General features: G+C 37.0%; 1 protein-coding gene across 1 annotated transcript in view; it reads right to left on the bottom strand.

Annotated features, from left to right (window-relative positions):
* The window catches only part of TMPRSS7 (transmembrane serine protease 7), a 90,619-nt gene that overhangs the window by 7,446 nt on the left and 60,828 nt on the right, over positions 1-22,345 (bottom strand). Inside the window, exons 11-16 of the mRNA XM_074233967.1 lie at positions 21,906-22,042; positions 13,080-13,187; positions 10,386-10,496; positions 9,448-9,564; positions 7,266-7,440; positions 722-990 (exon numbers count right to left, since the gene is read on the bottom strand). Of these exons, the coding sequence (XP_074090068.1) occupies positions 722-990; positions 7,266-7,440; positions 9,448-9,564; positions 10,386-10,496; positions 13,080-13,187; positions 21,906-22,042 (917 nt within the window). The remainder of the gene's footprint in view (positions 1-721; positions 991-7,265; positions 7,441-9,447; positions 9,565-10,385; positions 10,497-13,079; positions 13,188-21,905; positions 22,043-22,345) is intronic.

Here is a 22,345-nt window from a genome sequence, read left to right as displayed (position 1 = left end):
AGTTTGAGGTCTCATTTTTATAGCTTGGTGGAAGTGGGGGATAGACCAGTTCCTATCTATGTCATCTTGGGATAAGTTCATCATCTAAACCTTCTCAAAGTTATTGGTGAAACTTCAAAGTCATCATCTCAAAGCTCTCTGCACCTTTCTGATGTTCTGCTGGTCTGGAGATGAGGAAATCTCAATTTTGTATGGAATGTACATATCATAGGACCAGAAGCCTTAACAAGCAGCATCTAGATGGTTTCTCCTGATTCAGTATATATTACCAAAATATGAATTTTAGAGGATATATGATACAATTTGTTCTTTGCATCTTTGGGATGGGTTATATATGACTTCCAGATTCTTCTTTGCAAATCTCATTTCCCGCTAAAATTTACTGACTAGAAGGAGAGGGAATGGTCAGGAGAACCAGAACAAGATACAATTTTGCAAGACGAGTAAAAGGAAAGCGTGAAAAGATAAGTTATCATGAGAGAGAAGTAACTTCAGAGTTGATCTTGGAGATAGAAATTATACAAGATAGTAATATCTAATGTATATGAATCATTGTAGGAAGCCAAAACAGAAGATATCTGTAAGGTCATAGGAATTGAGTAGGTGGATGAATTGGATGGCTAAGGTATTTGAAGGGCTATCAGTGAATTTATTAGATCATCCTACTCAGGATACTGAAGAACAATAGCTATGGGGAGGCAAGGAATGAGTGCTTGCTCACCTGCTTCATTTCTTCGTCCCCAGCCTGTTATCCAACACTTTTCTCCACTGTGTATTTTCTGTCCAAAGGGAGGAATACATATTGGCTGAATTAGCTGCTTCATGGTTTCAGGCCAAGCAGTACTCAACTGCAGCAGGGCAATATCATAGTCAAAGGTTTGGCTATTGTAGTATTCGTGAACCACAATTCTTCTCACTGGAGAGACAAACTTGGCATTACCTTGTATATACATCCCTAAGTGAGCAGTCCATGGTCTGGGATCAGATAACCTGGTGGAAAAGGAGTAGGATGCAATGACATCAATTTCTAGAAAAACATAAACAGGTACTATATGGGGTGTTGAGGACAATGTTAAAAATGAAGCCCAAAGCATAGTGCACTAGATAGAATTATTGCTACTGACATTAGATAAGGAATAAGATATTTTTGTGTCTCACTGTCCCTGTTTATAAAATGGTAGCAATCATAACTGTGCTACATCCTTACTTCCTACCAAAAAAAGAGACATTTACTTTAATATTTTAATAATCTACTCCATGAGATGACTTGCTTCCATGATGAAGATAACATCCTAAGTAAATTGAATCAGATCAGATCCCTTTCTCCCACAAAGAAGTAGAGACAGATGGAATACTTGCTGAACATAACTGATAAACCCATAAATAAACCAAAACAATTTTTAACAACTTCAGTAATATTTTAACTGGCTTATATGTGATTGGTATATTCGAAGTCATGGAGGGACCAGCCATAACAGTTCTCTAATTTCTCTAGTCCTCCTTTCATCATACAATACATCATAAACTCTAATATTTGGGAAATACTCCAATGAATCTGTAAATCATTAGTAGTTATATACTGCTCCCTGATATGTATCTTTTTGTTGCCCATTGAGTTTCCTATTCTTCTAATATTGTGATATTCTATAAGTCTTTGTCATATAATATCACCTTAAAAAATAATGGAAAAATATGAAGTCTGTGTCAAGAAAATAACCTGGAAATCTAAAGTTTATATAATTTTCCCAAATGCTATCCACTTCACTTTTTCTCCTCTTTAATTCTGGTCTTGGCTAATTGTCTGTTCTGTAGCGGCTGTCAAGGACAGAGATTATGAGAATAATTTTGATATTCTACTCAGTTAATTAGTATTTATTCAGTCAGCACTAATGATTATCTACAAGATAAATAGGATAGAATTAATTGTTAGAATAAGAATAGGTTAGAGTTAATTGACCATGTACTGATGATAATATCCATGTTTGGATGATTAAGTTGCTTTAAATTGATAGGTTTGTAATATATAGTTTTATACTTTGCTGTTTAGACCTGTATTAACTTGTGTTAGGGATAAAGGTCATAGAGACTCTCTGTCCTGACCCCTGACTTCTATGAATGTCCTCTGGGAGAAACTGTGTTCCAGAAAATCTTGTACTATTTTTCTTTCGGGTATAATGTTCATAAAATGCTGGTGGAAAGTTTCAGAATCCTGTTGCCTAGTAACTAACTAAACATGTGGAAAGTCTGATGACTCAACTTGGGTAATTAAGGGACAGTTCCCATTGGCCAATCATGTGCATTTTCCCTTTGAGAATTGACCAATCAAAGAATTGTACCTCAATCTATTTTTGATAGTTCCTCAGTTGCTATAAAAGCAGCAAACCTTGGGGTAGAGAGATCCTTGATTGTCAAGGAGAGTCTTGGATCCAATTTCTCAGGAATCTCCAGTTTTCTTAATATATTGAATCTTATCCAAGTCCTATCTCATTGCTCTTTATTGTAGATTGGAATGTACACAATGTACTGATGGACTAAATTATCAACTATTCAGTTGCATGTCCCAATCTGAACAAAAAATATTCTTCATCCATTTGATTTCCTTGTATAGATTGTTAATCTAAACTTTTTAGCATGATCTAGAATCTCACTGAAGAGGCCCCATAGGACTCTAAGGGTTTAAGCAGTTATATACTAGAATCTGTAAGCAGGACATCAGGACTCCATCCATAGGGAACCCCTTTTCAGTTAAGTGCTCTATATAAGACATCCTCTGACAATGGTAAATCCTTTCTTGTTTTATGAATTGTGATGCTGATCATTCAGTAAAGGCATCTCTGATTGTATCTGTCTAGGAATATTGTATGACTTTAATGTGCATGGGGCCATCTTGTTGAAGAAAAACCCTAAAGCAGTGGTGTCCAGTCTTTTAGCTCTTCTGAGTCACATTGCCCAACAAAAACTCCAAGGCTGCATATAGAATTCAATACCCTTTCATGAATAATACAATGCAACACATACCACCAACTGAACACATCAACAAATGGGACCCAGACACTGGCAGGTTGAACACACCTGTCCTAAAGGGTATATTTTGCTATAGCAAGTCAAAATATGTGTGTTCAGGAAGATTAGCACCTCTGACATGAGGGCTTACTGAGTCCTTTGCATGGCTGCTCATCACCTTTGGTGTCCACCTGATTTACCCAATTTGGTTTTTTTTTAGGGTTTTTTTTTTTTTTTTTGCATAGCCATTTGGTTAAGTGGCTTGCCCAAAGCCACACAGCTAGGTAATTATTAAGTATCTGAGACAGGATTTGAACTCAGGTCCTCCTGACTCTAGGGCCAGTGTTCTATCCACTGTGCCACCTAGCTGCCCCATGATTTACCCAATTCTTAAACCATCTTGGCAGATGAGTTAAACCAGGTTAAAAGTAACTGACAAGGGGCAGTTAGGTGGCGTAGTGGATAAAGCACCGGCCCAGGAGTCAGGAGTACCTGGGTTCAAATCTGGTCTCAGATAATAACTACCTAGCTGTGTGGCCTTGGGCAAGTCACTTAACCCCGTTTGCCTTACAAAAATCTAAAAAAAAAAAGTAACTGACAGGCCCCAAACTCCGGTGATGAGTTAGGGGGATGTCTACTCCAAGCATACGAAGACTTTCCCTGGTAGAATGGATGGATAAAGAACCATTTGTTCCAATAGTCATGAGGGTAACTAAAGAAGGTATGAGGGAGTGCTTAGAGCCCAGTCAGACATTGAGACACTAAGATTATTCACTGCATCCTAGGCCATTGCCAGTCATCCTGACTTTTGTCTTGTCTTGCCACTAGACTCAAAGAGAAAGTGAGGCTATGTACTTTGTGTAACTCTCTAATTCACTTTATTCCAATTCATACATAAGATATTACCTATGATGTTATTTGTCCTCTTCAAAAAGAAGGATAAATAATAAACATAAATATGTATGTATGTATTCAGGTATGTATGCATGTATATACAACCAACACAAATTCAATAGGACCTTATATTCTTTGTACCTTTCAATCAACCATGAAGATAAGAAAATATGCTAAGAAAATCAAAGGATCACAGAATCTCAGAATTGGATGGGATATTAAAAGTCACCTAGTTGGAGGAAGAATTTCCCATGACTACTCATTATTTTTTTTTAGATTTTTGCAAGGCAAATGGGGTTAAGTGGCTTGCCCAAGGCCACACAGCTAGGTAATTATTAAGTGTCTGAGCCAAATTTGAACTCAGGTCCTCCTGACTCCAGGGCCAGTACTCTATCCACTGAGCCACCTAGCCACCCCTATGACTACTCATTATTAAAGATGATCCAACTTTCATTTGAAGGCATTCAATGATGAGGGCATCAAAATCTTGTGAGCTAGTTCATTCCAACCTGTAGTGTTCTAATTGTTAGAATGTTTGTCTTTAAGTTAAGCAAAAAAAAAAATCTACCTTCTCTTTAACAAAACAAGTTTTATCTTTTTACAAAATGGTCCTTCAAATACTTGAAACTAACTATCATGTCTCTATACCTTTTCTTCCCAAGGTTTAATATGCTCATTTCCTTTACCTGATTATTTTATGGTGTGGTTTTAAATTCTCTTACCATGCTGGGTGACTTCCTCTATACATATTACAGCTTATAATGAAAATTTCCACTCAGTACTCACAAAAAATACACTCTATGACGGAGAGAGACACAGTTTACAACTTTGATTCATAACATGAATTCATAACTTATTTATGATATTTAACAAAAAAAAAGGGCATCATCTCATTGGTAATTCACATAAGATACTACCAAGACTTGCCATTTATTCTGCTAAGGTTGTTTTGAGGTGAAAAACAGAAATAAGTGAAGGGAATGGTTTTCAAGGGCTTTGACCTTTCTCAAAGGATCAAGGGATACTGACATTATTATATTATAAACAGGCATGTTTAAGGGGAAGTTAAAGTTGTGAAATAAACATTGAACCAGGAGTTAGGATCTGAGTTCAAGTGTACCAGAATCTCTATATAACCCACTTGGAAAGCAATAATCACCATTCTGAAGCCAGAGTAGTATGGTCATATTTTCTGGGTCAAGTGGTAATAACTTCTTATCAGATCCTGATGAATCCTAAATCCCAACACTTGGGACTAAGGCCTTGAACAAGTTATTGAATCACAATATTAAGTGATATGTGTAAGACAGCCATGGACACCAATTTAGCAGCCTTACTCTAGATGGTGGCAGAAAAGCTTTGGAAAGTATCTGGTTCAATACCTTGCCCCACCTATTTTTTTTTCAGTCTGATTTGTTATTTCATAAGGGTAGAGAACTCCTGATGTAAAATCTCTCTCCAATGCTTAGATCAGAATCTTGAATCTAACTTGTAGTCTTAAAAAAAAATCATCTGGGACCTGAGCCTAAGATACCTGCTCTATATTACTGGTGCCTCTTGTGCCTTGCCCATTTAATAAATATTTGTTAAACTGAATTGTCAGCAAAAATGCTTGAGCAAAGCAAAAAGAAATGTGTGATTAATCATTTACTTAACAGACTGGCAGGCATCTGGTTAGAAGATAGGACATGGAGAATTTATTTGAGGGAAACCTGGAGTTTAAAGAATGAATCATTACACTGAAAGAGACTTGTTTTAAAATAAATAAAGACTACAATTAGGCAGGATATCTACAGGACTCCTGAGACTATTCTACTAGGACAAGGTTTCTTAATCTCAAGTTTATGTCACAGACCCTTTTGGAAATCTGGTAAAACCTATGGACCTCTTCTTAGAATGTTTTTAAATGCATAAAATAAAATGCATAGGAGTTTTAAAAAAAAGTGAAATTAGTGAAAAAGATATGTACTTTTCCCCCAATCCAGAGAACTATGGGGAATATTGAAATCAATAGGAAATAAATTTTGTAAATCTTTTTTTTGCACTGTTAAAAATCTTCATTCTTCCTCTATCACTCTGTTAAAACACTCTGTCTTGATCTCCAGTCTGACCTTGGTCACATTTTCATCAGTAAAGCAAGCTTCCTTGCAGGCACTGAAACCACATTCAAGAGACCATCCAGACCTGAATCCTCAACCTTTTCCCAAAAGACAAACACTCTGATGCAGGACTTGGGCTACTCCCAAGTCACCACCTCTTCCCATGGTGCTGAGCAGGGATTTAAGGAGATTTCAGCAGGGGCTCACTCTCTCCCTTTTCCAGATTTCTGTTGAGCCTGACAGCTGGCCTGCCAAGATTAATTAGCAATCCACTTGGGTTTTCCTTAATTTCTTTTTAACTTTCCTATTACTTTCTTTTGTGTTGTAATTTCTTTTAATAAATCTCTATTTTTCTTTTTACACCTGCATTCCTGGGTCAAGAATGATTCTTCACAATGGATATTCGAACAAAATCTGTAACATCATTCATGGATCATACAAAACTATCAACTTAAAAATTAGCCTGCTACATTTGGTCAAACATTTAATTAATCACACCCCCCCCTTAAAAATTCCTAGATATATTAAATTTCTTGTCTGGCCTGTGGTTGCCATGGCAGCACCAAATCCAGTGATTTTGCAGGCCATATATGGATGGCAAACTGGATGTTTCCCACCTCTGCTCTACTCTGACCAGGTCACATACAGCATAATAGGTTTGATTCTATGTACTAGAATTTTAGGTAGAACCTAAAGAATATTCCAAGGAAGATGTTTAAAATGGTGAAGGGACTTAAGAGCATTCCAATTGACATTCAGTTAAAAGAACTGGGGGCAGGTGGTGACACAGTGGATAGAGCACCCCTGGAGTCAGGAAAGGCCTGAGTTCTAATCCTGATTCAAGTTATTTACTAGTTGTGTGATGGAGAGAGGGAGAGAGGAAAAAAGAAAGGATTAATTGGTATTAACTGGTCTTGAAAAGAAAGGTCTGGATAGGAGAAATTTTATTCCATCCTTCAAGTATTTGAAAGACTGGCAATGGAAGAGTCATTCAACTTGTTTGGTTTGGGCCCATAGAGTAGAATTATAGATGAATATTGGGGGAAAAAGCCAATTTAGTCTTGATAAAAGGAGTAAAAGGAAAAATTTCCTTAAAAATAATGGTATATGAAAATTTTGCTCACTACTTGGCTGGATGCTGTACTTGGGGATGAACTAGGTGACCTCAGAGGCCCTTCCATATATAAGATTCTGCAATTCTTTAACTTGGGAAAAAGAGAAGGCAACAAACATTGCCAAAGCAGGTTGGGAAAGGAGTTTCTGTCTTACCTGCTTCCTTGAAAACAATGGGCTGCAGAGAGGAGCCACTCCCTGGAGATCACTGAGGCACCACAGTAAGCAGACCCAACAAAATGAAGGCTGACTTGCCAAGGCCACCCACCTTCCAGGGTATCAGAGCCACCAATGATGCGGTGGAGAAGAGAGGAGGAAGTTCTGCTGCAACCTTCAACAGTGAAGAGAAATGAAATCAGGTTTGTATGGGAACTGGGACTCTGCTGCTACTCTAAACTATTTTCTTCTTCTTGAAGAGATTGAACATTTATTAGGGCAACCCAAACCACTTTTCCTTCTGCTCACTTGTACACATGTTCTTCCTTTCTGTTTATTATAGACCTCTAATAACAAAATCCCATTGTATCCATACTGTATATCACCAACACTCTGGAGGAGGAAGAGTCACTTTGCTTTGTCGAGGTCTTTGGCATAATTGATTAACGGAATTAATGGAATATCTGATGTCCAACTCCTCTGCCCCATCCTGAGTTGAGGGTTGGCTCCCTTGATGGACAAGTCAGAAAGAAAGCTATTCAGATCTCACCTTTTGATAGTAGAAGAGTATAAAGATTCCTTTCCAAGACCCCAATTTAGGGGTCAGTTTTCTAGCTGGGTCCCATGCAAGGCTTGCTTAATCAGTGAGTTTAGAGAAATTTTGATAAAAGTGTATGTTAGCCTAATTGTGTTTGTTGTTCCTTGAGACTTTTGTCCCTTATTTGGACAACTTTTGAGGTTAACATATGCTTAATTTAATTATTTTTTTAAGTCTAAATTCATGAAAGTCTTCAATGCACAAATTCTATTCCATCTATACAGGTCAGGGATTGGGGAAAGGGAGGAAAGAAGTAGAAATAAGTCTAGAATTGGCCAAATGACAAGAGAAACCAGAAGAGGTTTAGAATGTATGAGTAGGAAGTCAAGATAAGATCCAAATAGAACTAAAGTTGAAATAATTTCAAAATTGAGGCCAATGTAACCCTGGAGGGAATGGGGGTGGAGAAGAAGACATGCAACCACAAAGTAATTATTAAAATACCAGAAGGAGATTGCTATTATAAACAACATTTATTCCAGAACTAGGAATGATACTTTAGTAAGAATTCACAATAATGACTGAATCTATTTAGAGATTTTACGCTGCTCTGATGAGGTTCAAATGAATCAAATTTGATAAAATGTATATCTGCAAGGTGTTCCCAAAGTCTTAAACCATTGAACTTGATAGAATTGTAGTCACAGACATAGAATTAAAATGAGTCTCAGAAACTTCTTGCCAACCTCATTTTACATTTGAAGAAATGGAGACCTAGGAAAGTTAAGTTATTTGTCCAAAATCACATAGATAGTAAGTATGAAGAGTTTGTGGTTATGTGTATGTGTATATATATGTGTTGTATGTACAGTGTGGTTCACTATAAAGGCCACTCTTCATATAGCAACTACTCAATGAAAACACATAGAGGCATGTATACATGTCTGTCTGTCTGTATGCATCTCTTACATGCAAACACATAGTAAGGACACACCAATATACTTGAATATGTATGTGTGAGTATATCCCTCTATACTGGGTAACTGCTAGACCAATAGTGGTATTTGTAGACATAGACTATATGCATTATAAGTGTAAATGCAAACATACATACATATATGTATAGAAAATCACATTAAACTCATTAACACACATGTAAGGTATTTATTTGTGGGCGTGTATATGCATTATTATTATTACTAATTATTGCTATGATATTTATTGTCACTGTTTCTTAGCTAATAACTCAATTTTGGCTAATGCACATATCTAGGTGATCAAGGGAGAAGGAAAAACATTGTGTTTCAAGTGAAATTTCAAGTCTCTGGGCTATTTATTTCTAAGGCCTCCATCTAGAGCATTAATCAGCATAAACTTGTGAGACAGATTTATTTACTAATGATTGTTATCAAGACAAAAGTCACTTTACACTTCTAATTATAAAAGATAGTTCCTTTCTAAGTTTTTTACATTTGTTCTTGATTTGTTTTCTCCTAATAAAGATCATAAATTTTCTACCTGATCTTGCCTGCTACATATATTCAACATTTTCATTCAGTGAAGTTTAAGCTGGAGATTAAAATTTAAAATCAAATAAGCTGAAGAAATAAAGGCATCATTGAGAAGATGCTACTTTATACTTACTACAGCCTTGTTCATCACTTCCATCTGGGCAGTCTACAGTCCCATCACACTTGGCGTTTTGTTTTCTAAAGCAAACATCATTGCCACACTTAAAAGTTTGGTTGTTGCATGCAATTCCTAAAAAAAAAAAGAAAAAAACAAAGAAGTTTATTCTATGGTTACCTCACCAGGGAATGATAAACATGAGTCATCACAAATTTCATCACTTAATGGAATTTTACCAAATGATGTGTTTACTGCTGCAGGGGGGGAAAAAAGGAAGGTAGAAATGAAATGATTTCACAAGCCTCAGCTCTCAGGCCTCATTTAAAGAGTGTTGCAATTAAGGGAGGGCTGTGAGAGAAATGGATGATGTTCAGTTTGGTGGCCTTTCCAATCAGTCTATGAAAAAAAAGACAATTGGGCATGAAGGATTTGAGTCCATATACTTCTCTGGAGGAAAAGTATATTTACAAAACTATAGGTGCTACAATTATACCCATATTACAGGTGGGGAAACTGAAGTACAGAGAGAGGATTTGCCCAGAATCACCTAGCTAGTAAATGTTTGTGGCAGGTTCCAAATTTAGCTCTTCCTCATTCTATGTCCAGTTCTCTATCCACTCCAGTGTACCATTTGGCTGCCACAACCCCCTCCAAAAAAAAGACAAGCTCAGAAGCCATCATTAAAATCATTTGCTTCTTGTTAGAAGTAAATCTATAAAAATGGGGTTCTTGAGAAACTGCAGGACATTTAACTCTTATGAGGCCAGGTTTGCAATGCTGTAGAGGGTCTATAGTGTGTGTGGTATAGAGTGCCTTATGCCATTGTCACTGGTAGGAGGAGGAGAGCTCTTGTTAGACAAATGACCTCAGGGCCTTCATTTCCCTATACCTCCAAGCTACAAGAAAAGCAAAAAGATAAATAACATTGCATAGTTAACAGGAAGGTTCCTTACTCTGAGTACAATTCTGTTCATCTTGGCCATCTTCACAGTCCCTAAAACCATCACAGACCAGGGGGGCCTGCGACTTGAAGGCACTGACGTTACAAGCAGGTCTGAGCATGCCTAGAACAAGAAGCAGAGCAGTCTGAGCCAGTGTTTAGAGGCTTTGGTGAGGAGAAATGCCACTCTTAGGGCAGCCGCTGCACAATGGGGACTTTCGGAAATTAAAAGGTCTTCAACACATCACTCCAAAAACAATACATTCTTAGTTTCATGAGGATCAACCCAAATGAAAGTTGGCAAGCTATAGCTACATGGTTTATGGGGGAGGAATTAAACAGTGGGAGTCCACTCTTAAGTGTTTTTTTGTTAAAAAAAATTATTCTGCAAAAACTCACATTTATCTCAGTACTCCTATCTGAGTATTACAACCAAGAAACTCCATTGGACAAAGACAATGTCTTTTGTATTAAAATAGAGTCTACCCAGAACCATATGGTCAAGCTAAGGAATAGGAAAGTTTAAGTGGACACTTTGGGAAGGAAGGAAGGAAGGAAGGAAGGAAGGAAGGAAGGAAGGAAGGAAGGAAGGAAGGAAGGAAGGAAGGAAAGAAGGAAAGGAGGAAGGGAGGGAGAGAGGGAGGGAGGGAGGAGGAGGAAGGAGGGAGGAGAGGGGGAAGGAGGGAAGGAAGAAGGAAAAAAAGATGGATAAGGAGGTACTGCATGAGTGCCCTAGAGTAGAAACCAACAGAGTTGCCAATGAAAAATGGAAAGTTACCTTAAAAATTCTGAACTCTTTGGTCAGAGTTAATTTCTCCACTCTCTAGCTAGTGGGGTGACTGAGGGAACTGAGAAGACATTGAAACAGATACTTTTAAAGATTTCATTCAGTTTCTGATTTGCTCCCAAGAAGTAGTTCAAAAATAGTGAGCAAAAAGCACCGGCCCTGGAGTCAGGGGTACCTGGGTTCAAATTCAGTCTCAGACACTTAATAATTACCTAGCTGTTGTGGCCTTGGGCAAGCCACTTAACCTCGTTTGCCTTGCAAAAAAACTAAAAAATAAAATAGTGGCCGAGATACTTACTGAATGAAAAATAGTAATAACAGCAGAAGTGATAATGATATAATTTATCAATTTGCTGTAAAACACTGCAGCAATAATACAAAAGAAAGTACATGCCTCAATCTCCAGAAAATTATCCTTAGTGGTGGGAATTCATGCCAATTCATTAGATGATCATTTAGTCTAAAATGATCAATATTACATATCTATTTCCTGGTATGTTGATTCATTTCTTTAGAAAATGGGGTTTGTGTTATATTCAGAGACCTAAACTCCAAGTAATGTTTATGATATAATTTAGACGGGGCCGGGGGTGGGGGTGGGGTCTAAAGCTCTGATTTTCTCAGGGTAGGGAGATCCCATAGGACATATCCCCTCTATAAAAGAAGATTTTTCTCTCCTCTGAAAAATGATAGTCACTGAGAGATTATGTGATTTGTTTAGGATTACATAACCAATTTGTGTCAGTTAGACTTGAACTCAGATCTTCCTCATTCTGAGACCTGTTCGGTAAAAATCATGGGGCAGCTAGGTGGCACAGTGGGGGCAGTTAGGTGGCTCAGTGGATAGAGCACTGGCCCTGGAGTCAGGAGGACCTGAGTTCAAATCCAGCCTCAGACACTTAATAATTGCCTAGCTGTGTGACCTTGGGCAAGTCCCATTGCCTTAAATAAAAAAAAAAAGTAAAAAATCATCCATTGCTGCTTCTCAACTGTAGTTAATGAAAGAAAAGAATTACAGCAACCTATTGCAAATATATGTGAACCCAATATTTAGGGCATTTGGGAGAGGGTAGAATCAACATTAATTTATGTATCAGTTTCTTAAGTCTTCTCTCATAAATCATAAACACAGTGTTGCCAGCAAAAAAAAAATCAAAAAAATGAAATTATTCTTAGATAGATCACAAGACTTCTAGTAGTTTTTTTTGTGGGATTTTTTTTTGTTTTTTGTTTTTGTGTTTTTGCAAGGTAATTGGTGAAGTGACTTGCCCAAGATCACACAGTTAAATATTAAATGCCTGAGGTTGGATTTGAACTCAGATCTTCCTGACTCCAGGACCAGTGTTCTGTGCCACCTGGCTGCCCCCTTCTTTGTGTTTTAATGACAACCTTTCAGTTTTGAAATTGAGTCTTTCTTCAATGATAATATATGTGTAGTTAAGTGTTTTATAGTTTCTGAGAGATAGAGAGCATGCAGCCTCCTTTAATTCTATCTATATGAGCTTTCCCAGGTCATATTTCTTTGGTGAAATAATTTGCCCTCCTCTGCCATCCTGCTTTTACAAATTAATAAACAAAGCTCCAGCTGTGGGCCTTAGAGAGAGACTGGTGGTCTGGTGAGGAAATAAGGGTAGCTACGTAAGAGATCAGAAGTCATGAATAGCTCAGAAATGAGAGGCCCTAATGAGGAGGGGGCAAAGGGAAGAGCTGATCCCAACTGATATGCCAGGGGCTCAACAGGAAGTCAAAGCCAGAAAGTGACCAAAGTGATTGGTCAAAGGGACTAGGCTGGAAGTCAGAAAGTGAGTTTGTCTATCACTGTGCAATGTGGCCAAAAGATAGTCTAAGGCTGAAAATCAAGAGGGTGTATTGAGGGAGCTTTTTGTTGACATGAATCAAGTTGAAAACCCAGATACCAACCGCAGTAAAGTTCATCACTTTCATCGAAGCAGTCATTGCTGCCATCACAACGCTGAGTCTGGGGGACACATAGGCCAGTGGAACATCTGAAGTGGGTTGATGGACAAGCTAGAGACAAAAGGAGGCAGAAAAATGAAGCACGTTCCTAAGTGATAGAAAATCAGAGAAGTCAAAAGGATGAGTTATTTTTGTTTCCACAGCTATAGAAAGTCTGTGATATAGGAATTTTAATTCATCTCCATGTTTTCTTTCCTATATCATTGGTAGAAATTTATTGTATCATTGTTATTGTTAGAAATTAATCAAAAAAGGTAGTGTTGACAGAAGCAGGAAGAAAATATGATTTGAAATTTTGGATTAATATTCTATCCAGGCAGATAAGTGACACAGTGGATAGAGGGCTGGGAGTTCCATCAGAAAGACATCCTCTGGGGTGGCTAGGTGTCACAATGGATAGAGCACCGGCCCTGCAATCAGGAGTACCTGAGTTCAAATCCGACCTCAGACACTTAATAATTACCTAGCTGTGTGGCCTTGGGCAAGTCACTTAACCCCATTGCCTGGCAAAAAAAAAAAAACTAAAAAAAAAGATATCCTCCTAAGACCTAAGTTTTCTTCAGATACTTACTTACTAATTGGGTGATCCTGGACCAGTCATTTAACCTTGTTTGCCTTAGTTTTCTTATTTGTAAAATGAACTAAAGAGGGAAATGGTCAAATAGTCCAGCATCTTTGCCAAGGAAAACCCCAAATGGGATCATGAAGAATTAGACACAACTGAAATGATTGAACAACAATAATGTCATGTGAAGATAAAGAATGTACTGGCTCTACCTACTACTAGCAAAATTATATGGCCTTGATTACTTAAGTTATTTAAACTTTTTGGACATCAGTTTCCATATCTGTAAAAATAAGCAGATTGGACAAAATAGCCTCTGAGATCCTATTGTTCTTCATTGTTTTTCAGTCATGTTCGACTCTTCATGACCCCTTTTGGGGTTTTCTTGGCAAAGATACTGGAGTGGTTCGCCTTTTCCTTCTTCACCTTATTTTACAGATGAGGAACATGAGGCAGATAGAATGAAGTGACCTGCCCAGAGTCACATAACCAGAAAGTATCTGAGGCAGAATTTGAGCCAAATCTTCCTGATTCCAAGCCCAGTGCTCTCTCCTCTGTGTCTCCTAGCCATGCTGTTCAGTTACAAATTTATAAGGACATGATCTGAGGTCTCTACCAGCTCCAACTTTTCTAGGATTCTAAGTCCACCCTGCTCACTGCTCCACGCTAATGATTCAGCTCTCTCTGATTCTAATCATGGCTCACTGAGTTGAGATTAGAACACATAATTATGAAGTCCAGGGATTGGTTAACTACAGCCCAATGGACAAATCCTGCAGTTGCTACCTATGAGCAAATGAGACTCATTTTACATGTTTAAGTATAATGAGATTAATATGTAAAACCATTCTTAGTATCCTAGGTTAGATTTGGGGGGGGGGGGGGATAGGAATAAGTCCAATAGATTTATAAATTACTTTATTGCCTAGTCCAATTTCCTCATTTTATAAATAAGGAGATTGGAGTTCAGATAAATAAATGTCACAGATAAAAACCAATGTCACACAGTTATTTGATGGCAGAGATAGAATTTGAACCCTGGTCTCTTGATTCCTATTCCAAGAATGCTTGTATTATTCTATAGGTAGTCATTTCTCTACATTAGCCCAAACTGCTACTTTTTTTAAGCAATCAAATATACCAAACAAAGGTATTGTAGAGAGAAACTGACTTCTCTGTTATTGTACAGGAAAATAGTAAGGCAACAGTAGACATATCAGGTGAACTTTCAGCATAATGTCCTAAATAGACCTATCCAGGAGCATACTAGAACTAACTCATACTGACTTGGTTTTTTTTGTTGGTTTTTTTTTTAGTTTTTTTCTAGGCAATGGGGTTAAGTGGCTTGCCCAAGGCCACACAGCTAGGTAATTATTAAGTGTCTGAAACCGGATTTGAACTCAGGTACTCCTGACTCCAGGGCTGGTGCTCTATCCAATGTGCCACGTAGCTGCCCCTCATACTGACTTGTAATAGGAGACTATTAAATTTTCAGTGTAAATATTTATACCTTGGAAACTGGCAAATATACAGATCAGGGTTTGATTTATTGTTTTGCTGATTGTCTAGAGTTATGAAAGTGGTAAATTATTAATAATAGTGTAGATAAAAGTGTTGTCACACATACATTTCCCCATCTGGTGAGTCAGCTGCTAAATGTTTATCTAAATTCCTGAAACCTACCCTTGGCAACCCATGTTGGCATAGGTATGTCAGGGAATGGAACTGAATGTTGGATGTAAAAAAATTTGCATGAACTGATGCTGAGTGAAGTGAGCAGAACCAGGAGAACATTGTACACATTATCAGCAGCACTGTGAGATGGGTCAACTATGATAGATGCAGTTCCTGTCAACAATTCAGTAATCAAAGACAACTGTGGGTATCCTGTTATAGAAAATGACATCTCTATGCAAAAAGAAAACAAAAACAAAAACTATAACTTCTCAATATAGAGCAAAGCACACTATATTCACTTTTTAAAATTTCTTTTTTTTTTCTTTCTTTCGCATGACTTTTTCCCCTCTTAGTTCTAATTCCTCTTTCACAAGATGACCAATGTGGAAATATGTTAAACACAATTGTGTATGTATAACTTTTACTAGATTGTTTGGTGCCATGGGAAGGGACAGGAAAGGGAGGGTGGCAGAAAAATATGGAAATAATAAAGCAAATGGATGAATATTGAAAATATTGACTGACTATTATTGCTCTCTATTGATGAATCTGAGTTAATAATGTTCAGTAAGCAAAAGGAATTAGTGTAGCTTTCTACACTATTTGAATCCATAGAGCTAAAGCTGGAAGCAATCTTAAAGGTAATTTGTGCCAATGCTTTCCTATTTTGATGCTTTTCCCCTGTATTTAAAAGGGTCTTGGAGAAGGATGGGTTGTGATTAAAGAAGCTTTCTGATTCCAGCTAAAAACTAAATTAGTACGACAATTTTTTTATTTTTTGTTTTAGTTTTTAGTTTTTGCAAGACAATGGGGTTAATTGGCTTGCCCAAGGCCACACGGCTAGGTAATTATTAAGTGTCTGAGGTCGGATTTGAACCCAGGTACTCCTGACTCCAGGGCTGGTGCTCTATCCACTGCGCCACCTAGCCACCCAGTACAATAATTTTATTATCAAATATCTATGATTTTAAAAAATCTGTCAAGTAGATTAGAACTGGAAAGGATTTTATAAGTTATCTGATCTAACTCTGGCTTTTTAAATGAGGAAAATGAGGCGTGATTAAATAACTTGCCCAGGGTAATAGAGTAATTAAGTAATAGAGCCAGTATTTAAACCCAAGTCCTCAATCTGTTGTACCACAATTACACATTTAGATTGGGATGAAACCCTAAGGTTATTCATTTTTACAAAAGAGGAACCCAAGACCCAGAAGGGATTAAGTGACCTAACCAAGGTCACACAAATTAAAGTGAAAGCTCAGGTCTTCTGCCTCCAAATCTAATGGCTTTTGTTTGTTTGTTTTTTAACTCTTAATTCTGCCCCAATTTCTCACCCCTCCCCCACACATGGAGAAAGTAAGAAATACAATATTCCTCGTACATAAGAAGTCATGCAAAACATATTTCCATATTAGCCACGTGGGCATGGAGTGGGGTGGGAGTTAGGGAGAGCAAGAAAAAAAGTGAAAAAAATATGCCTCTATTTGCCTTCTTTAATTCTTCTGTTTTCTTTCTAGTGGTGGATAGCATTTTCTATCATGAGTCTTTTGGAACTATCATGGATCATTGTATTTGGTTAGAATAGCAAAGTTTTTCATAATTGATTTATCATTATAATATTGTTGTTACTGTGTATAATACACTTCTAGTTCTGCTCACTTCACTTTGCATTGGCTTATAAACATCTTCCCAGGTTTTTCCAAAATAAGCCCTCTTGACATTTCTTATAGTTCAGTATTGTGAATATTCTCTCACAATCATACATTACACCTTGTTCAGCCATCCCCCAACTGTTGGATATCCTCTCAATTTCCAACTCTTTAACCATCATAAAAAGAGTAGCTATAAATATTTGTATACATATGTCTTTTTTGTTTTTCCTTGATGACTTTGATCAAATTGTATTTTTGGGTCAAGGGGTATGCATATTTTTATAGCCCTTTGGACATAGTTCCAAATTGTTTTTCAGGAATGTCTGGGACCTGTTCACAACTCTACTAACAATACATTATTGTCTCAATTTTCCCACATCTCCATCAACATTTATCAAATTCCTTTTCTGTTAAATTAGGCAATCTTATAGGTGTGAGTTGATACCGAAGTTTTTTAATGTGCATTTTTCTAATATTGATTATATAGTGATTTAGAGCATTTTTTTTAGGTTGTGCCCAAGGCCACACAGCTAGGTAATTATTAAGTGTCTGAGGTCAAATTTGAACTCAGGTACTCCTGACTCCAGGGCAGGTCTATCCCCTGCGCCACCTAGCCACCCCTAGAGCATTTTTTCCATAAGACTATTGATAGCTTTGATTTCTTCTTCTAAAAACTTCTTGTTTATATCTTTTGACTATTAACTGAGGAATGACTTATATTCTTATAAATTTGACTCGGTTATCTATATATTTGAGAAATGAGGTCTTTATCAGAGAAACTTACTATATTTTTTCCTAGTTTCTTGCTTTCCTTCTAATTTTGGCTATATTTGTTTCATATATGCAAACTGTTTTAATGTAATCAAAATTATACATTTTCCTCCCATGTTCCTTGTGAACTCTTCCCTAATCTATGATAGGTAAATTTTTTCCATGCTCCTTTAATTTTTTAATATCATCCTTTATGTCTACATCATGTGGACTTTTTAAGCTCATCTTTGTATATGGTGTGAAATTATTGATCCATATCTACTTTCTGCCCAGTTTTTCTAGTGGTTTATGACAAATAGTGAGTTTTATCTTTGGGTTTATCAAATATTAGATTACTGTGGTCATATACTTCATGCCTAATCTATTCCACTGATCCACCACTCTATTTCTCATCAACTGTTAGATCATTTTGATAATTACCTCCTTCTAATAGAGATTAAGATCTAGTATGGTAAGTCATCTTCCTTCATATTTTTTATTGATTCCCTTGTTATTCTTGGCCATTTGTTCCTTCACATGAATCTGTTATTATTTTTTTAGCTCTAAAAAATAATTCTTTGGAAATTTGATTTATATGGCATTGAATACATAAAGTTAAGTAGTCTTTTCATTTTTATTATACTGGCTTGGTCTACCCATGAGCAATTACTATTTCTCCAATTATTTAGATTTGTCTTTATCTGTGTGAAAAGCGTTCTCTAATTGTGTGTCTTAACAGCTAGACTCCGAATTACTTTCCACTATCTGCAGTTATTTCAAATGGAATTTTTCTTTCTACCTTTTCCTGCTGGATCCAATATTCATTCTTTTTTTTTTTTTTTGATTGTTTGGTTTTTACAAGGCAATGGGATTAAGTAACTTGTCCAAGGTCACACAGCTATGTAATTATTAGGTGTCTGAGGCTGAATTTGAACTCAGATCCTTCTGCTGCCAGGGCCAGTGCTCTATCTGCTTTGCCACCTAGATGTCCCCAACATTCTTTCTTAATCATAAAGAGAGTAACAAGTCACTTGCTCTGTCCTTATTTAACCAGGAAGGTTGATAACAGGAGCAATTGGGAAGCCAGGTCAAAGTGTCAAGTAGCTCAGTGGAAAAGTAGTGGAGAATGTGTTGGAGCCGACTTTTACATCAAACTTTGGTTTCCTTCCTTCCTTTGCTTCAAGACCCTCAAGGTCTTTGGACCTAAGAGAGAGTCAATCAGGGCAACCCAATATGAGTCAGTCAAGAATGCCAACGGAGTCCTGCCTAATAGTGATGACTGGATCTTGAATTTCTCCATCAGGAATGGCTAATTGAGATTGCAATTAGTAGTTTTAGGTGACTTGGAATTGGAGCAATTTCCAACTAGAGTTCTGCTCCAGGGAGATATCAAAGGGGAGTATTGATTCGTATTTCAGATGGGATACAAACTTAACTTGAGACCAGAGACTTCTCTCTACCCAGTCAGTATATTTATAAGAATGAGAGACACATGAATACTGGGCATTGTTAGCCTCAGAAATGGACTGATTTCTCTCTCCAACATCAACAATTTTCTATAAGAAGGTTTGAGATTAATATTACTCTCTTTACTTACTGTTACTGTATTGGTTTCCTGAGCAGATTTAGGACAAAAAAGGAACTGATCTGAATTTTCTTTGCCCAGATCTCTATGGTTAAGTTAGACTAAAATGAAACATAAAAGATTTATTTTAATTCTGACATAACTGTACATGCACAATTCATCACCAGATCAGAACTTCAGAAACAAATTTTAGTGAATTGGCAATTTGGGACTTCAATTTAATTTAATACCAAATCTCAAACTATACTATAATTCATCAAGCATTAGGGCAACTAGATGGGGCAGAGGAAAGAACACTGGCCCTGAAATCAAGAAGATCTGAATTTAAATCTCAGCCTCAGACTTTCATTAACTGTGTGATTCTCAACAAGTCACTTAACCCTATTTGCCTAAAAATAAAATCCATTAAGTACAACAGAGGTGGTAGAGTATGAGTATTCAAGGATGGTTGTAGAGAAATCAAACAATTTCTTGGTAAGTTTTCTAAAATCCATTGTGAATTTTTCTTCCTAAATGCCTTTAAGATTATGCTAAAATTTAAGAATATGCTGAAAATATTATGGAAAAAATCTACTAATTACCTACTGTGTTCAAGGAATTGTGCTAGTCCCCAGGGATATAAAAACAAAAACAGTCAGAAACAGTCTTTATCTTTGAGAAACTTCCATGCTATTGGAATGGTTTCCTGAGTTAATAATCTGAACTGGGTCTCAAGAAAGAAGAAAAATATTTCAACTGGCAGAGATAAGAAGGGAATGCATTCTGCACATAGAGTTGAACAGTACACTTGAAGACTGAGGAAGTTTCAGGGTGATAACATCCTACCTATTAAGAATAACATGGGAAGTAATTATGGATCATAAAACACCAGGACCAAAAAAACCCAAACAAACAAAAAAATCGCACCATCACCACCACTACCACCAGGGTGAGGTACCTATGATATAAAGACAATTAAAAAACCAATAAAAACATCAATGATTTTAAAAATTTTGCTTTGAAAAACTAAACAGTAGCTATGCAACTTGCATTAGAATTCAGTGCTTGCCATCTAAACTCTACAACACTGGCTATCGCAGTAGGAACTCCTGGTTTGATTTGTTATTAAGATTTTAAAATTAGGATAGAGGCAATATATCCTGGTAGAAAGAAACCACTTGCTAGTGCTTGCCTGGTGTTGATGGTGCTGTCAACTTACTGATACAGGAGGAAGAGGAAACCAGTTTAAAGATCAATAGACTTCCCAGATCATCCAGACCATCACCAATAGTCCTGTTTCCTTTTAGATCAGGCCATGGGGTGGAATGATTCTGGAAAAGGCAAGTGAGAAGGATACCTTGCACAACATATCCCTCATCATAATAAACATATTGTGCAAGTCACTCCACCAATTACTTGATGGAGTGGTCTTCTTCAAGACTGAAGGACAACTACTATTATTATCTTGATATATATATATATATATATATATATATATATATATATATATAGAGAGAGAGAGAGAGAGAGAGAGAGAGAGAGAGAGAGAGAGCCTTGAAGCCTCTGACATGTTCTGATTGTATGACCCTGGTCAAATCTTTAACCTTTTCACTGAGCAGAAGGGTCAAACACTCAGCCTGCTAAGCAGCCCAGGCCAAAACCAGATTATAATGTAACTGAGAAAACTTTAACAAAATAAAATTTAAAAACCTGGTCAGTTAGGTGGTTCAGTGGATAGAGCTCCTGACCTAGAGTCAGGAAGATCTAGATTCAAATTCAGCCACAGATACACATTAGCTTTGTGACCCTGAGCGACTCATTGTTTGCCTCAGTTTTCTTATCTGTAAAATGGGGACATGCTGGAGAAGAAAATGGCAAATAATTCCAATATCTTTGCCAAGAAAACCTCTTGACTGGGGCGGGGGGGGAGTAAGATTGGGGGAAAATTGTAAAACTCAAAATAAATAAAAAAGAAAGAAAACCCCTTGAACAAAGTCCAGGGACTCAAATAGAGTCAACTGAATGACTTAAAATAAAAACAAACCAAAAAATAATAAAATAAAATTAAAATTAAAATTCAAAAATAAAATTAAACCAAAACAAAAGAATATTACTTTAAAAAAAAATTAAGTGAGAGGCAGCTAGGTGGTGCAATGGATAGAATACTGGCCCTGGAGTTAGGAGTACCTGAGTTCAAATCCAGCCTCAGTACTTAATAATTACCTAGTTCTGTGGCCTTGGGCAAGACACTTAACCCCAATGCCTTGCAAAAAAACCTAAAAATTAAGTGAATATGCTATCTTCAGGGATCCTTATGTAGGGACCAGTGGCATGTTTCTATTTGAATTTGATATCACTGCTCTGAGCAAATCTCCAGGAGTCTTAATTTGCAGGAAAAGTATATTGATAGGGGGAGCTTCCCTACCTAACACAGATCCCTATCCAAAGGAAATCACAGGTCCAGTTGGTTTCCCCCCCCCCCATTCCTTTCAGCATATTGCATGGAAATATACAGAACCACCATCTCAAAATGGGTGGGGGGAAAAAAATCTCATTCTTACGTTGGCTGATGTTGTAACTACCATATTCCACCAAAAGAGGTTTGTCTGAAAGTCTTGAGCTGCATTGGAGTTGAATGTGAACTATGGAGCTGGCTATCCGAAAAATTGTCTGATGATCAATGTAAGAACCACAGTACCTGAGGAGAAAAGTGACAAAGGAGAAAGACAACAAGAGAGATAACTGGGTCAGATTCTAGAACACTGTATTTATTTTCTACTGGATCATGGCGATAGGTCTAGGTTGGTTTCTCTTCTCAATTCTTTTTCCCACTCCAATCTATCATAGCTTCCAAACTGATTTTCCCAAAGTAACCCCCCCCTACAGCCAGTAGGATCAAATCTGAAAAATCTTTTATTTGCTATTCAAATCCTTTACAATCTAACCCTAATCTCCCTTTCCACTCTGATTATGCATTCCTCCCCTTCTTACATTCCAAGTC

The sequence above is a fragment of the Macrotis lagotis genome, chromosome 1 (assembly GCF_037893015.1).
Source record: "Macrotis lagotis isolate mMagLag1 chromosome 1, bilby.v1.9.chrom.fasta, whole genome shotgun sequence".
Classification (NCBI taxonomy): Eukaryota; Metazoa; Chordata; class Mammalia; order Peramelemorphia; family Peramelidae; genus Macrotis; species Macrotis lagotis.
This window is presented reverse-complemented; position numbering and strand designations above follow the sequence as displayed.